General features: G+C 49.3%; 1 protein-coding gene across 3 annotated transcripts in view; it reads right to left on the bottom strand.

Annotated features, from left to right (window-relative positions):
* The window catches only part of Mvb12b (multivesicular body subunit 12B), a 150,668-nt gene that overhangs the window by 100,187 nt on the left and 33,228 nt on the right, over nt 1–17,253 (bottom strand). For all 3 annotated transcript variants that reach the window (XM_050161746.1, XM_050161744.1, XM_050161745.1), the window contains exons 3-4: nt 7,559–7,666; nt 1,236–1,332 (exon numbers count right to left, since the gene is read on the bottom strand). In XM_050161746.1, coding sequence (XP_050017703.1) covers nt 1,236–1,332; nt 7,559–7,666 — 205 coding nt within the window. The remainder of the gene's footprint in view (nt 1–1,235; nt 1,333–7,558; nt 7,667–17,253) is intronic.

Raw genomic sequence — 17,253 nt, 5'->3', positions numbered from 1 at the left:
CCACTGCAAGCATGCCCAGGGGTCACTCTGATCCAGGCTTCTCAGGTGTGTCAAAGTGGCAGCTAAAAGCGACCGGCATCAGGACATTTGCTAGGACGTCAGTGCAAACGTGAAAGCAGTCAGAGAGGGATCAACTGCTTTGCTGAAATAAGTTCCACTGGGGTGGGAGGGGACATGGATGCTGTTCAGTTTGAAATGTGAACAAGAAAATGGCAAGGAAATAATGGTTCAGAAATGTTTGCACCAAGGAACTATTGAAACACACACACATAATACAATATAAATAAAAACAAGGAACAGGGTACAGAATTCCATAAAGGAATTTCACAGGTAAAGGGATCTCTGTTCTCTTATTCACAGCCTCACTGCTGTGGAGTGGGCTCCTGAGTAATTGCAAACAAAGCGAGTTCATATATACACCAAAGTAAAGAAGTCCCCTGACAGTATCTTCCAGCCCTGCTATTACAACCAGCACCCCAAGACCCCGGCCCTGCACAGCAGGATCCTGAGGCAGCTTCTTCATTTCCCACAGTTCTCTGCTGCTCCACTCAGTGCAGTGTTGCTCAGTACAGAGATCAGTACATCTGGCCTATTCAAATCTTGTTTTTGTTTTAAGATTTTGTTGCTGTTCTGTAATAGACAGGGTTTCACGTAGCTCAGACTGGCCTCACGCTCTTGTTAGTAGTGAAGGATGACCCTGAATCCTGGATCTTCTTGTCCCCACGTCCCAAGTATTGCGACTACAGCTATGAGCCAACACACCTGGCTCCAATTTGATCCTGCATGCTCTAACTTAGAGTCTTTCTGGTTCAGGCCTCTTGCTCACTCTGAGCCCTACACCAGCACAGAGCTGTTTAGTGCAGCCCCCGAGCATCCTTTGATCTCTGCCCTTCCTTCCTTTTGCTCTGGGGTCTTGTGCCAAGCTTGGCTTCGGCAACAGCTGAGGACAGACCAAAGACCAACTATATCCCGAGCAGCAGGGGGCATCATTCTAAGAAAAGTGCCTCTGCTCCCAAACAGGCAGGGTTCCACATACTCTCCAGAAACACAGAGAACCAAGGTGGATGTCACAAATGGACACAAAGGACACAAAGGAAGAAAGTGACAGGCTTTCTTCACCATCCACAGAAAACCCCCTCAGCTGTTTCCAGAGAAAACCACACAGGAAGTATTTAAGAGTCCATCTGGAAGAGAAGGAGATTGCCCCCGGGCCTGCATGCTAAGGGCTGACTCACGTGTGTCCACTGTCTCCTGGATAGGGATGAAGCCCACAGGCAATGTGTCCTTGACATCGATGAGCTTCATGTCCACCAGCACGTTCCCCAAGTGACTCTTGGGAAGAAGAAGACACACAGACGATTAATTGGAATGCTCAGTCTGCTTGCAGTCCTGGCTTCAGGATGTGTATTTGATACAGCAACTGCTGCAGCTTTACCATAGCACGTTAGTTAAGAAAGATACCTAGTGTTCCCCAGCACGTTACCCAAGGACTACAGTGTGCCTCAGGAGGAGGTGCCCTGTAGACAGAACCCAGTAGAGGGCAGGTGGCATGTGACCTGGACCCCACCACCTCTCAGGGTCAGCGGGTTTTAAGAGAGGAGGTTCTGGGATGCTTGCAGGAGAGGAGTTGCACCTAAACTCAAGAGGGACTGATCATACACCTAAGGGATTGTTGGTTGCGGACAGTTTTCAGTTACAAGATGCATTTTAAAAAATCCCAAGAATCATAAACTAACAGAATGGCAGCCCCGCCACCTCCATATCCCATGCCTTCTGAAATGACTTGCTAGGGGGGCTCTTAAGAGTTCCTATTTAGTGGTGGCAGAGGGGTCCACAGTGCACAGTTTCTGTAAAGACATCTTTTGAAGATAGTAGGTGGAGCACCATTCTATAATTGCAAGAGAGAATTCTCAGCGAACATGCCAGCACTTGCAGCCTCCACTTCATGCTAGAAACGGCTCTCAAGAAATCAACGCTACGCAGGGCTGCTGTGGAGAGTATATTCACGTCTTCAGCGTCATGGCAGCCTCATCAGAGCCAGTTAAGGCAAGAAAAATGGGTTTCCAACCCAAATCTCTCCTGGTAGGATTATTGCAACATGTTCTGTGTGCCCACTCTGCAGAAGCACTATCCTCCAAAGCCCCGTTTGAATGCATGCTCGCTTTGCTTGTCTGCAGTCCTGGGAAAACATCTAAGGGGTCAGCCCAGGCTCTGTCTTCACAGGAATCTCTCTGGCCAGTGTCCCCTGTTGTTTAGAGAAAGGACTCAACTTCATCTCTGAGCTTGGAAACACAGACTCTATCTCCATCCTGAGAGCACAGCACCTCTGAAATCCATGCAGGGAACTAAGACACACACTGTCTCCTTAAGCTCCTTTTAACTTCCTATCAGTTTATAATTGGGTTTTGTGGTGGTTTGAATAAGAATGGTCCCCACAGATTCATAGATTTGAATGCTTAATCATCAGGGAGTGGAACTACTTGAAAAGGATTAGGAGGTGTGGCCTTGCTGGAGAAAGTACATTACTAGGGGTGGCCTTTGAGGTTTCAAAAGCTCATGCCAGGCCTAGAGTCTCTCTCAGCTAGTGGACCAGATGTAACTCCCAGCTATTACTCCAGCACCATTCTTGCCTGGCATGGAAATGGACCGGAGGCAAGCACCCAGTTAAATGCTTTCTTTTATAAGAGTTGCCTTGATCACAGTGTCTCCTCACAGCAATAGAACAGTGACTAAGACAGACACCATCTACCTACCATCTTCGAAGATGTCATTACGAAAACTGTGCACTGATGGCCCCATCTGCCGCCACTAAATAGGAAACAAAATGATCTCTGCTCCTACTGCTCAACCAAGCTGCTATAGTTCTTGGCACACAGTAGGGACTCAATAATTATTGGCTAAATGTTTGGTTGTTGTGAAATATTTGTTTAACCATGATGCAAAGATGTGTTGTTTCTTTAACTATATAAAGATGTATTGCATTTGCTTAATTCTGTAAAGATGTACTGCTGTGTTACCTTGCCTACCTAAGGCACCTGATTATCATAAAAATCTAATAAAAATCTGAACAGCCAATAGCAAGAGAGAAGGTATAGGTGGGACTTCAAGGCAGAGGGTAAGTAGGAGGAGGAATTTAGGCTCAGGAAGAAAAAGAGACGCCATGGAGCTGAGGTGCCAGTCACATACAGACATGGAGGAAGCAGGAATGTAGGGCATTCGGAATGAAAGAAAGGTAGGAATCCCCTGGACAAAATGTAAATGAATAGAAAGAGGTCAAATTCAGTTAAAAGAGCTGGTGGGACAAGCCTAAGCTAAGGCTGAGCATTCATAACAGTAAGTCTCTGTGTCTTTATTTGGGAGCTGGTTGGCAGCCCAAAGAAAATTCCAACTACATTTGCTGGCACACTTTTCAGCAGGGTGGGTGCTGGTGGTTAAAAACCAAATCAGACTCCCTTGGATGGCAAATGGAAACGGTCTCCCAAATTCTGACAGCTTACTATTGGTTATTCTGGAGCAAAGTAAAACGCAAGCCTCAGGCTGGAATCAGAAGTCAGAGTGGCATGTGTAGTCTCTGCCCTGCACTTCCCCTGCCCTCTTCTCTCAGAATCCCTGTTTGCCAACAGCTCCATCGCAGCAGCTCAGGGGCAAGGGCTCAGGAAGATGTATGCACTGCGGTGCAGCACTGGGGAGCAGCACTCTCTGATGTGGAGACTTCTGACTACACAGGAAGGCCGGGCTCGGCCTAGAACCTGGGAAGCACCGGCTGCCTTTATTTCCCCCCGGGGCAGCTGCTCTTCCAGTCACCACTGCTTTCTGCTGAGAAATTAGCAACTGGGCATGCTCTGCTGCCCCATAGATGGCTGGGCATTCATCAGGATTGTGCCTGAATGTTTTCAACTTGACAAGCTGACTCTGTAGAAGTCAACAGCAAACCACTTAGCAGCCTCGCCCTCCCCACTCTTGAGAAAATGCCCTAATCATAAAATCAGAGCATTGGTGATGTGGCCATTAAAACAAGCATCAGGAATCCCTTCCATGCAAACAAAATGGGAGGCTGCCCTGTTGGAGCCTCCAGCAACCCGAGTGTGGCCCTCTTCCATGGGGCGGCCACTCGGGGATTTTTCCTTCTTCCTTTTTTTATACCACAGGCCTACAACACCATTAATTTTGCTGGTTCCTCTCCCCTCACCCACTGTGCTCTCTTTCATTTCCTCCTCATAAATATAAAGAGCGCATTCCCAATTCTTGTTGAGCAAATGATTCATACCAGAAGCCCAATATACACTGACTCAGGGTATTTATATTGTCTCTGGTAGCCAGTATTTGCTAGTATACTGTAATTATTTTTGACAACTTTGCATTTAAGGTAGCCACAGATAACCAACTTAATATTCAAATGTTCATAAATCCTTCTGTTTAACATCCTCCCTACCTAATCTATGTACATTATTATTACAGGTAATGCAGAAAGTACGGGGCATGAAAAGTGCAATTAATCTCACTCCTTCCGCAGGAAGCAATGTCACTCTAAAGCCAGGTTTCTATATTAATGGCCTGATTGGGGGAAAGGAATTTAGGATTCCAAGGAAGCTCCCCAAACTCCTATCCTCGGCATCTCAAGTCACCCAATTAAGACTCGGCCTGCTCTGGAGATCCCACCCCCTCCCGTATGGTTGTAAAATGGGACTCTGCCAAGCCTGTGTTCTGACTCTAGGCCAGGACAGACAGGCACCACCACTGGTTAGCATGTGCCTAGCTCCTGCCTCACTCGAGTCCTGGCCAAATGGGCATGGCCGCTGACAAAAATTTGATCCCAAAGCAAACTCGATCCCGATTTGATCACTTGGATGTTGTAAATGAGACTCTCACTTCTTTTTCTTGGTGCTGACGATGGAATTGTTAAGAACTGGACATTATTCATTCTCTTTCCATAAAAAATGGTGTGCCCAGGCTTCAGTACAGGGTAGGGCTTCTCTGGCTGCCCTCCTGGCAGCCTCACACCCCTGTCACCCCAGCACCCAGCTACTGATGGACAGCAGCTTGTTTTCTGGTAGTGGCAGAAACTGAACCCAGGGCCCCATGCATGCTCTACCTCCATCCCCAAGCCCAAGAATTGTGTTCTCTATAATCCATTTCAAACTAATTTCAGTGCCTTTTCTGAATCATAATGGGCTTGTGGCTGCCCCCAATCCCAGGGCTTCAAGAACTCTTCTGCCTAGGAAGACCAAAATCTCATGGATTTCAGGAAGAAATGTAGCAAGCCCCAGTGCAAGCGACCCAAGGGACTGTGGCTATCCCCTGAGCCCAGGGCTGGGGGGGAATGCGTGAGAAATGTCCCACAGAGTTTTGAGGATGTGAATACTTGGTCCTGGCTTGTGGGGCTGTTGGAGGAGGTCTGGGAGGTGTGGCCTTGCTAGAGTAAGTGTGTCACTGGGGGCAGACTTCGAGCTCACACCACTTCCAGTTCTCGCTCGGCTTCATGCCTGCAACTAAGGATGTGTGCTCTCAGGTTTTTGCTCTTTAACATCTTGCCTTCCACTTGCAGCCACGCCTCCCTGCCTTGATAGACTTTTATCCCTCTAAAGCATAAGCCAAAACACGCCCCTCCTTCTGTAAGTCGCTTTGGTCATGTGTGCTATCACTGCAACAGGAAAGTCACTTAGACAAGGTGTTTGAGCAAGTTTTCAGAACTTCCTTTTGAGAGTCCGGCAGTAGTGAATCCATGGCAGCTCACAGGGAGCAGTGGTTCCCCCCAGCAGAACAGAGGCAATGGGACCAAAAGGCAGAAATAACTTTCAAAAGATATTTGGGTAGAATCTAGGGGCAAACGGACTGAGGGGAGCATAAGGGTGCAGGTGCGTGAGGGAGCAGGTGAGTGAGGGAGCAGGTGAGTGAGGGAGCAGGTGCATGAGGAAACAGGTGCACGAGGGAGCAGGTGCACGAGGGAGAGGGAGGGAGGCTGTGACGGAGAGGGAGGGAGGCTGTGACGGAGAGGGAGGGAGGCTGTGACGGAGAGGGAGGGAGGCTGTGATGGAGAGAGAGGCTGTGCACGAGGGAGCAGGTACAAGAGGGAGCAGGTGCTTGAGGGAGCAAGGTGCATGAGGGAGCAGGTGCGTGAAGATGCAGGTGTGTGAGGGTGCAGGTGGTAAGGATAGTCGATGGGTCTACTGATAGCCCAGCATTTGGTGTGCTGATGTCACCTCATCCCTGCTCTGTGGGGTCGCATCAGGCTACAGTGAGCCCAAAGGATCTGTGCAAACATACCACAAACACTGTGCAGCTGCTTATTCTGGCTTGGCTGCCACCATCCCTGGTATTGAAAATCCATTCAAAGTAAAAAGATTCTCCATTTCAGTCATAAACGCTAAACTTTACAAGCAGCAAATGTATTGCTCTTGTAATTAGAGGGGAACTTAATGAGATTACTTCAGCCATCGTCCTGAACATGTTAGGAACAATACACATAACAAAGAATTATCAATGAGCAACAGGTAGTGTCCTATCACATTATAGTGCACATTAAGAGACTGTTAAAGGGACGAACCTGGAACTGGCTGGGGGGCTAGGAAGAGAAGGGCTCTGACAGAGAGAGGCTGTGACAGAGAGAGGAAGGCTGTGACGGAGAGAGAGGCTGTGACAGAGAGAGAGAGGCTGTGACAGACAGGGAGGCTGTGACAGACAGGGAGGCTGTGACAGACAGGGAGGCTGTGACAGACACAGAGGCTACAGTGAAGAAGGCTTCTACCTTTCCTTCTTCTGAATGGCATGTTTTATGTTGTGTCGAATTTTTTTTAAAACTACAACCTATACCATTATAATTAAATTTATAAATTGGTAAAATTATTTCCAAAAATAAATATCTGAATTAGAAGAGACAAATTATCTCTGCCCCCAGAGAGGGCAGTGACTTCACAGTGGGAATAACATGGAAGACCGTCTGAGGAAGTGAGGCATAGTCACAGGTGGGCCTCACGCAAGGAGCGCACCAAACAATTGCCCTTTCTCCTAAAATGCCTCAGTGGGAAAGTTCTTGTGCTATCTTTAAAGTTTCTTAGTTCATGGGCTCAAACATCAAAAATCAGTATAAGAGAACTATACACAGGTGGATACCTCTCCGTCAAACATAGTGACATGCCCCAGGTCATACAGAGGCTCTTTAGAACAAGGCTATGCCGTGTTTGGGGACAGGCACGGGCAGCGGATGCTATGGTCTGCCCTTTGAGGGCTGCTACCATCCCAACCGCCCTGAAGGCGCTTCATCCACAGTGCCCAGTGAGTTGTCACTTGCAGGAACAGCAGGCAAATGAGAGAGCAGAGAGAGAATCCTGGTCTCCTTTGGAGAAACAGCTTAATGGAATTCACTGTGCACTTGGGGAACGTGGTTAATAACATTGTTAATAAATGAAACATGGTGCTGGCTGCCGACTCTACCCTGCTCACTGAAACCACAGATAAATTAACAAGCAATGAACAGAAAGCACACACAAAAAGAGGAAGCCCCATCCAGGAATGCAAATATTCCTGCCCACTCAGCAAAGGGAGCCACCACCAGACTCACATTTTCTTTGGAAAACGATCTTGTGAAACACAGGTATCTGGTAACCTTGGACTTGAATAAGCCGTCCTTCCAGAGGTCAGCATCCACACCATCTGCTGTCTGTGCAACCTGCAGCACAGAGATGAGAAGAGGGTCACAGGTAAGATGAGAAGGGGCTTCCTCTGTACCTGCTCCAATTAGCACGGGCCCAACTCTCCCAGCATCTCATTAGCGCACCGCTCAGCTCAGGGAAGAACGCTTCCAAAAGGGAAAAGGAAAGCCTGTGAAAAATACAACTTCTAAAAATACTGTCCCTGGGGAAGCCATTGATTAAAGACACCCTGACAGAGACGGCTCTAATGAGGGAAGAATAGCTTTTGTTGTAATGGGCTGTGAAGGGACTGGGCGGTCAGCACATTAGGCTGTTAGCTGCCACTTACAGGGGGGGGGGGGGGCACAGGGCACAGGAGAAAGCCCGATGCAAGGGGCATCCCCTGTGGTGGGGATGGTGTGTCTTCCTGCCCATGGGGGCCAGAGGGAGCTTAGGTCAGCTTAGGTCTGTCAGGCTGCGGCGTAGGTCAGGAAATTGGTTCCACTTGGCATCTTCTTGGTGGAATTCAAGGTCAGAAACTACATCATGATAGGAAAATAAACTAGGCTCAGTTGATTCCATTTCTAGTCCCACTAGGAAGCCTCTTCTCACTTCCCCTTCAGGACACAATCCAGGGTAAATTGAGCTTTTATTTGCCTCACTGGGCATGACATCCCGTGGTGAGTCTGGGCTCACAAAGTTGACAAGGGAGTTAGAGAGAGGAGCCTGACTTCCAGTCTTAAGAGAGCGGCCCGCACCATCCCAGAGCAGTGCCAGGAGACCCGGGAAGCAGCTTCATATTGCGGCACAGATCTGGAGGGGACTTCAAGCAACCAGTTTTCTGACTGAGCCATGCCTGACTTTCTAAGGTGTGCACAGGGGATGGTCCTTGGTCTGATTAGCTCCTGGCCATCCCAGTTGACGGCTGGAAGTGGTTCTGTTCCCATGAACCTGCAGGCACCAGAAATCATCAACAGTCCCTGACATACATGCAGGAGCTTGCCACTACATCACCAAGGCCACCCTAGCTGCCTCCTTGGAAGCTGCCTCAGAGAAGTTGAAGGCTAGCCATCAAGAGAAAACCACTTACTTCTCAAACTGAACAACTGTCAGTTAGCAAATCTGAGGGTAAAGAGAAGAAAGGCCATTACGCAGAGGTGGCAAATCTAGCCTGAAACCTCATGAGGGAGGCTCTGGGAAAGCTAATGGCTAGGTAGTAGCCTCAGCTGCTGTCCCTCGAGGCAGGCACTTCTCAACCACTCAAACAAGCTATGGAGTAACCCAAATTTCTCCCCCAAGTCAAATGAGCTAATAGTCTGTGGGTGCAGGGAGGAGGATCAAGACCTCTAGCAGGCAACAGGGAGCATGGAAGGACCACAGCCTTACCACGGAACAGGCAGCAGGGAAGGAGGACCACAGACCTACCACGGAACAGGCAGCGGGGAAGGAGGACCACAGACCTACCACGGAACAGGCAGCGGGGAAGGAGGACCACAGACCTACCACGGAACAGGCAGCGTGGAAGGAGGACCACAGCCCTACCACGGAACAGGCAGCGTGGAATTCAGAGGCAGATCTGAACTTGAAACCCAGTGGCCTCAGTAAGTCCAGGTCCTATGCAGAGCAGACATGCTGCCCTCCCCAGCGGCCACAGATGCTATAGATGCAAGAGCACTCACTGCTGAGCACCGGCAAAGATGACTCGGTGCTCCCAGACTAAATGTGAGGGTGCTCAGGCTGATGTGGAAGTGGCTATTTAACACAATGTCACATCATCACTGACAAAGCCCTAACTCATCCCACAGGGGTTAACTGTGACCTCTCGTCCTGAGATCCCTTCACCATCTCTGGGACTCAGCCTGCTCTTTCAAACACAGGTGATGTATTATGTGACTATTGTTAACTCTCCCCTACCATCTACCCCAGACCTGACACAAAGAGGCTCAATGGAACTCACTAAAGGAATGGGTAAGCAAGGCAACTTTTCAACCACAGTCAAGTGTTAGAAACCATGGCCCGTGCAGCTCTCCTAATATTGCTCCCAGGATTGAACCACCCCACCAAGCTAAGCAGGCGGCTCACCCATCCTCCACTCCACCAGGCACATGCTGCTAACATTGAGGCCACTGTGCTGGGCATTGTTGTCTGTTCTCTGCCTCAACCCTAGCAAGGCTGCTGCTGACGTCAGTGCCCCCAGATCTGAAGGAGCCAACGCATCCTCAGAGTCCAGGCTTGGAGTAAGCAGGTGCACTGAGGACACTGGCCCCTCCCGTGGTACCCAGTGTTTGCACTGTCACAAGACATAATTACTGAGTGGAAACTTGTAAGAAATTTGTGATACTACCTTAGATGGGGAACTACAAGACCACTCTAATTTGAAAAAGCCAGAGACCTGGAGAAATGATCACAGTTATGGTAGCAGAATCAGGGGCTCTTGCAGCAGCACGTAACGTCATGCCTTGCTAGATGGTATCACCACACTTCCCAACTGGTGACTAGGCCTGGGTAGCACAGGCAGCTGATTCCAGACTTCTCTGTTGCCAGTAACCACTTTCAGGTGCCCCAAGTTAGAGCTTCCAAACCCAGGGGAGTTCTGAGGGGGGTGAGCAGGGTTATGCAGACCTCACAGGCCCAGTCTCCCTCTTCCGTCTCCGCCTGACCACACGGGTCACCTTTTGGCAGTCACAGGAGAAAAGTGCCTGCCAGAGAGCACCAAGCTGCCCTGCCCTGTGGGCAGTATCCCAGCTACCTGCAGCTAGCAGATACACCTTGATATGGAGGACCAGAGCCAAGTGGGACAGGGCAGCAGTCTGCTGACAGTATGCTGTTTGCCAGGTCTAAGCAAGTCACCTATCGCTCTTCCTGAAGGGTCCAAACAGCCTAATGACAAGGGTTTCCCTTGTGATATTTTGTTTGTGATCTAACAAATAAAGCTTGCCTGAAGATCAGAGTATGGAGCCAACCACTAGTTAGCCATAGAGCCAGGCAGTGGTGGAATACACCTTTAATCCCAGCACTAGGAGGCAGAGGCAGTCAGTTCCCTGTGAGTTCAAGGCCAGCCTGGGCCACTCGAGGTTGGTACAATCTAAAAGAGAAACAGAGCTGGGTGGTGGTGGCTCACAGCTTTAATAGAGTCACATGCCTTTAATCCCGTCACTAGGAAGGTGGAGACAGGAAGGGCTATGGCTGGTCGGAAAGAAGAGTATAAGGCAGGAGGAGGCAGGAGCTCAGGCACTAAGTCTGCGGCTTTGTAGAGACAGAATGCCCCACTCAGTCTGAGGATTTCGTAGAGGGAAGAACTAGTGGCTGCTGCTCTGCTTCTCTGATCTTTCAGCTTTCACCCCCTAACATCTGACTCCTGGTTTTTATTATCAAGACCAACTAGAAATGGCTACATTCCACCCCCACATGCCCATCCCTGTTTAGCCATGTGAGCATGAGTACCAAAGCAAACTTACTCCAAGTCATTCAGTGTGAGCAGCTTCAGGGCCAGACCACCCAGGAAAATGCCTTCAGGATACCTGACAAGCCACGGGCAGACTTACCTAGAATGCAGGAAAAGGACTCAAGCAGACTGGGTGTGCCTGCCCATCAAAGACTGCCCAGCTATCACTCTGCTGAAGGCTACAGGACGGGGACATGTGGGGGCATGGCAGCTCTGAGGGCAGAGGTGTGAAACTGCACTGTGGCTCAGTGTCTCCCCCAAAGCCCCGCTGGAGTGTGCTTGCCATTCACTGTGCTGTGAGGAGGAAGAGATGGGGCCTAGGAGCGTGACTAGGCGGCATGGGCTCTGCCTTGGGGAGGGTCCGTGCTGTTACGCATGGATACTGCAGCAGTAGGATGCTGGCCTCATACCCTTCCTCTGCACTTCCACCATGTGACACCTGCTATAAGTCACTGCAAGAAAGCCTTCATGGGACAAGGCCCCACCACCTTGGGTTTCCCAGCCCCAAGAACCCAGAGCCAAATAACTTCCATTGTTTATAAACATCCATTCTGTAGTATTCTGTTATAGAAGCTGAACACAGGCTGAGACAGGGTAACAAATTTCACACCAAACCACCTCCTTGCTTTTATATTTTTTAGGCCTGAGTCTAAGCAAGATGCTGAATGATTTGAAAGGTCTCTGCATCCAGGTATGACCACTTAGGCTTTCGGCAGTCCAGAGAGAGTTGCATACCAAAGATTACCAGGCCAGGAAACAAGGAAAGGAACAAGTTCACTGACATCAGGAAGATTCTGAGCTGCAACCCAGGGAGAGAGAGCATGCTGGTCCATCTGAGGCCTGGACGCCCTTCCCTCAATTTCCCCATCTGAGGCCTGGACGCCCTTCCCTCAGTTTCCCCATCTGAGGCCTGGACGCCCTTCCCTCAGTTTCCCCATCTGAGGCCTGGACACTCTTCCCTCAATTTCCCCATCTGAGGCCTGGACGCCCTTCCCTCAGTTTCCCCATCTGAGGCCTGGACGCCCTTCCCTCAGTTTCCCCATCTGAGGCCTGGACGCCCTTCCCTCAGTTTCCCCATCTGAGGCCGGGACGCCCTTCCCTCAGTTTCTTTTCACCATGCATTATTTATTCCCCTTAAATCATCAGTATAAGTAATTCCCATACCAGAGCAATGCACACAACAAAGCTATGGGAGGTAAATCATTGTCTAGTTTACAGATAAGGAAACTGAGGCACAGCGAGTATTGGTTACATAGATAAAGTCCACAGAATAACATATGCCTATGGGCTTATGCCCAGGGTATGTTATATAAAGGAAAATAGCTTACCAAGAAGCACATGAGAGAGTATATACAAAGGGTTCTCAGAAGGCAACAGAGCTGGCAAAGAAAGCCTCTGGCAGGCCGTACACAGCCACCAGCAATGGTGCAGAACCATGCAAAAGTTGAGCAACCACTGGGCTTTGCTAGTGATCTAAAAGGAGAGCTCACTGGGGCTTTGTCAAACTGATAATGACATTTAAAGCAGGGGCTGGTGCACTCAGTGCAAGGAAGCCCTGAGAACAGGCATCGCTATCACTGCCAGGTGACAAGAGGGACAACCAGGGCCTGTGAGAGAGATGCCTTGGCGGGTAAAGACACTTCCTGTTAAACCTGATAGAGTTTGATCTCTGAGACCTACATGGTGTATGGAGAAAACAGACTCCCACAAGGAAGGAAGGAAGGAAGGAAAGAAAGAAAGAAAGAAGGAAGGAAGGAAGGAAGGAAGGAAGGAAGGAAGGAAGGAAGGAAGGAAGGAAGGAAATGAAGGAAGGGGAGGAGGAAGGAAGAAAGCGGAGGAGGAAGGAAGGGAAAGGAAGAGCCAGAGCTAGATGAATTTGGAAGCCTGTACCAAAGCCATGAGAAACACACACACACACACACACACACACACACACACACACACACACCTTGAGCTAGGAGCTCTGCTTCCATGTAGACTCTGGGAACATGGTTGGCTGTTCATTGTCCCTTCACTGAGGATGTCTGGATTCTGAGGCCACACTGCTGAGGACAAAGTGCTGAAGGAAGATGCTGGTCACATTCTTCATGGGGCAAGACACATGGTAAAACATATACGAACATGGGTTAAGTTTTTAAAAGGCTGGCAGACAGCAACTTGGAGGAGACAGGGACGTGAGCTCTAAGGCAGCAGCTCAGCCTGGCTTCTGTGTGAGAAGAAAGTGACTTGGAGAACAGCAAAGAGCGAGGGAACCCAGGGAAGACAGGGGCAGGGAGGGACGATGACAGAGGAGTACAAACCTCGTCCTGGAATGGGGAGAGGGGACTACCCACCTGTGCCTTCACTAGGGCTCTACCCATAAAGATGAAGAAGACAAAGATGTCTCTTAGGATGACAGTACAACCTAGGAATGATGGCCCTGGGGCTCTGATTTTTAAATTTTAACAGCCTTGTACAGAAAAGGATCTAGAAACAAAAATGCAAAGGATTCTTTGGCTCTTAGAGTTGAGACTGGGGATATACAGAGATACGTGGGACTGAGGGGTGGCTACCTGGAATGGATCAGTCAGGAGATGTCAACAGGGTAACCATGAGAACTGGAGTTTGCAATACCAACCCATGTAAAAGTCACACGGGGGTCTGGAGAGATGGATTAGCGGGTAAGAGCACTGACTGCTCTTCCTGAGGTCCTGAGTTCAATTTCCAGCAACCACATTGGTTGTGAGTCACATTCTGATGCCCTCTTCTGGCCTGCAGGCAGGACACTGTACATATAAATAAATATATCTTTTGAAAAAAAAAAAAGTCACACGGATGTGGAATCCAGCTCAGTGCATGGGTGATGGAGATGGGGGAATCCCCCTAGCAAGCTGAGTAGACACAGGCTGACACAGCAAGTTCCAGGTTCAGTGAGAGACACTGAACAATACATAAGGTAGAAAGCAATCAAGGATAGAAGAGTGTACTTGGGCACTGAACGTACTCACATGTGTGTATACACATGTACACTCACCCGCAATGCTCCCACATACACAAACATGCAAACACACATGCATACCACACATAAATACATCAAATAAATACATAATGGCAGTAGTATTTTTAACTGTTCCTCTGCTTTGCTAGCATGTGCCACATTTCCGGGGGAGGGGGTCAATGAGCTCTTACAGGAAAAATAACAATTGTAAACTTTACTTGATGAGGTGAGGAGTTAAAAATCTGCTGAACTAAAACTTGAGAAAATCCTGTGAACAAACTAGTGCCCAGCTAAACATCCAAAGCACAGACAGCCCTAGCCTAAGGAAAAGCAGTCCCCAGGGGTGCCCAGTTCACACCCGCTGTTTCAGGAGGACCTGCCCACAGCTCAAAGCTGAGTTTGGCAGACACAGCAGTGGGGTGAGCGGGGAGAGGGCAGGAAACCCTGCAGACATTCTGGGGGCAACTTCTGGCTGACTCTGTCAAGTTCAAAGTCCTTCAGTCATGGCAGCTTGCGCAGGTCAGAATGCAGAAGCCTCATATTCTCAATTAGACAAGACGGGGCCTCCAGGAGGCAAAACCAGATCCTGCAGGAGGTGCACCGGGTGACGTTAAGAGCTGGGCTGTCCCGTCTGGAGTCATGAACTCTTTGGCTGCTTTTGTCTCCCTTCATAATTTTGGTTTCTGAGTGGCAAGCTTAAGTCAGCCACAGACTTTTCTGCTGGAATGTCTAATGTTTCTCCGGGGAAATGCATGGCTCGGTCCTGGAGACAGAGCATCGATTTCTACCAGTCTCAGGGTTGGTTTCTCTCACACAGGCACAGGACACCTCAGCCCTCCCCATCCCTGGTGACCTGCCTGCCGGCTCCCCTTTGCTCTTTCCTCAGACAAGTCTTCCCTACCTGGGCTCCTACTCTCCCTAGCATAGCTTCCCACTAGGATGGTCTTGTTGTCTGGACTTTGGCTGAAGGACCCGCCACAGCACAGCCTCCATGAAACCAGACAGAGCTGGGATTTTTGGATTGATTTGGACCTGAGTTTAAGTCCTGACTCTGCTGCTCACACACATCATTCCCAAATCATACTTCCTCATTCCACCTCATCAAAATGTGGAAACACTAGCGGGCAGTCTCCACAGGGTTATCTGTAAGGACTGATAAAACACAGACGACACTCGTCTACAGGGAGAGTCTACTCTGGACCTTTTACAAAAGCTTTAGACAGACAGACAATAACAAGCATTGTGAGGACATGGGCAGCGTGGAACCCTGCTGGCACTGTACCTGGCATGGTCACTGTGGACATGGTGGGGTGTCATCACAGGATTTCGCAGTTCCTCTCCTAGATACATACTCAAGAGAACTGAAAACACAAAACCATGCTCATGAACTAAGTCACGGAATGATGGGAACGACACAAATGCCCACTGACTAAGGGACACTGCGCAGTTATCCACAGTGGAATATTACTGGGTCACAAAAAGGTATGAAGTACTGATGTAACACACCATGAAAACACCATACTAAGTAAAACAGTCACAAATGCCCACACACTGTGTGATCGTAACTCTAACATATCCCAAAGGAGACAATCCTTAGGGAAAGAAAGGAAGGCCATGGTTGTCGTTGGGGGCAGGGAAGGGGGAAAGCAGGGGGTTGAGAGGCAGGAGAAGCAGAAACAACTATCTAAGATTAGATACTGGTGACTTTTAGGGAAGTCACCCACTGAACAGTGCACCCCAAAGAAGAAGCCACAGCACGTGTACTGTGTCTCAATAGAGAACGGAGCACGAGACAGCGCATGGCAGAAACTCATCTCTGGCCCTCAACTCAAGGGTCCTGTTTTATCTAGCGAGCACTTTCCTGAGCATCTAACCCAAAGCCTTATTAATATGCACTCAGATATTTGCCAACTGGCTGCATGAATCATTAGGAAAATGAAACAGGACTAGGTCCTGGCATGGCAGGGACACAGGGCAGCTTTTCTCATTCAGTGCTCAGGTGCCGGCCAAAGCAGCCTTAGAGAAGATTGCCTCTTGGGCTAGGCAAGGTAGAAGAAAGCAGAGTCTCAGTCCCAGCAGACACGGCGGAGGTGCAGCAGTGTGCCTGGCCTGATGAAGCTCCTCCCGGGGGAACAGCAATCACACAGAAGCCAGCTCCTGGGACTCAGGAGAGAGAGGCTGCCAGAGGGGCCTGCCAGGTCTAGAAGGGTCCGGCTTTTACCACACCTGGACGGCCAGGTCAGGGCTCCACCCTGGGCCTCCATAGAAGGGAACGGCCTGGTGGCCTAGAGAGTTCCCACGGCCGATGGATATGCAAGGGAGGGTCGTTCTTGGTCAAGGAGCATCTGGGGACTCTAACGGTGGAGGTAAAGACCGCTCAGCTAACAACGTGACGCTACAAAGGCTGTCACAGAGCAAAAAGCTACATCAAGCAAAACTTGAAAACTTTCAGCAAAAAATAAGAGATCTTTCCTTTAATAAAAGGAATTATTAAAGAAATAGATATGTGTACTAGGGTCCCAATAAATTTTACTTCTCTAAAACTAAAAAAAAAAAAAATTGTGTGCTCATGTGTGCTTGAATGACAGGCCAGATTAACAACCTCGTATGTTACCCCTCCATTTTCACTTTTGAAATAGGGTCTCTCATTGGCCTGGAACTATCCACGTACGTTAAACTGGCTGGCCGGAGCTCAGGGATCTGCCTACCTCTGCCTCCCCAGCACCAGGCTTAAATGGGTGTAACCACCACAGCCAGCATTTAAATTTTTTTTTAAGATGGCATTTGGAGATCAAACTCAAGTCCTCATGTTCACTGACTGTACTGTCTCCCAGCCCTACAACCAAACCCTCAGACTACAGGAGCACACACGCTCACTGACTGTACTGTCTCCCAGCCCTACAACCAAACCCTCAGACTACAGGAGCACACACGTTCACTGACTGTACTGTCTCCCAGCCCTACAACCAAACCCTCAGACTACAGGAGCACACATGCAGGCAGTTTTCTTTCAACTCAACACAAAAGGAGTCACTAGAAAAGAAGAGGTCTCAGCTGAGAAAACACCTAGATCAGATTGGGCATTTTCTTAATTAGTGATTGATGGAAGAGGGCCCAGCCCATTGTGTGTGAGGCTATCCCTGGGCTGGTGATCCTTTGGTGATGGTGGCGCACGCCTTTAATCCCAGCACTCGGGAGGCAGA

The sequence above is a fragment of the Alexandromys fortis genome, unplaced genomic scaffold, assembly GCF_014885135.2.
Source record: "Alexandromys fortis isolate MF-2015 unplaced genomic scaffold, M_Fortis_MF-2015_v1.1 scaffold_74, whole genome shotgun sequence".
Classification (NCBI taxonomy): Eukaryota; Metazoa; Chordata; class Mammalia; order Rodentia; family Cricetidae; genus Alexandromys; species Alexandromys fortis.
The sequence above is the reverse complement of the archived record's forward strand: the minus strand, read 5'-3'. Positions and strand labels throughout refer to the sequence as shown.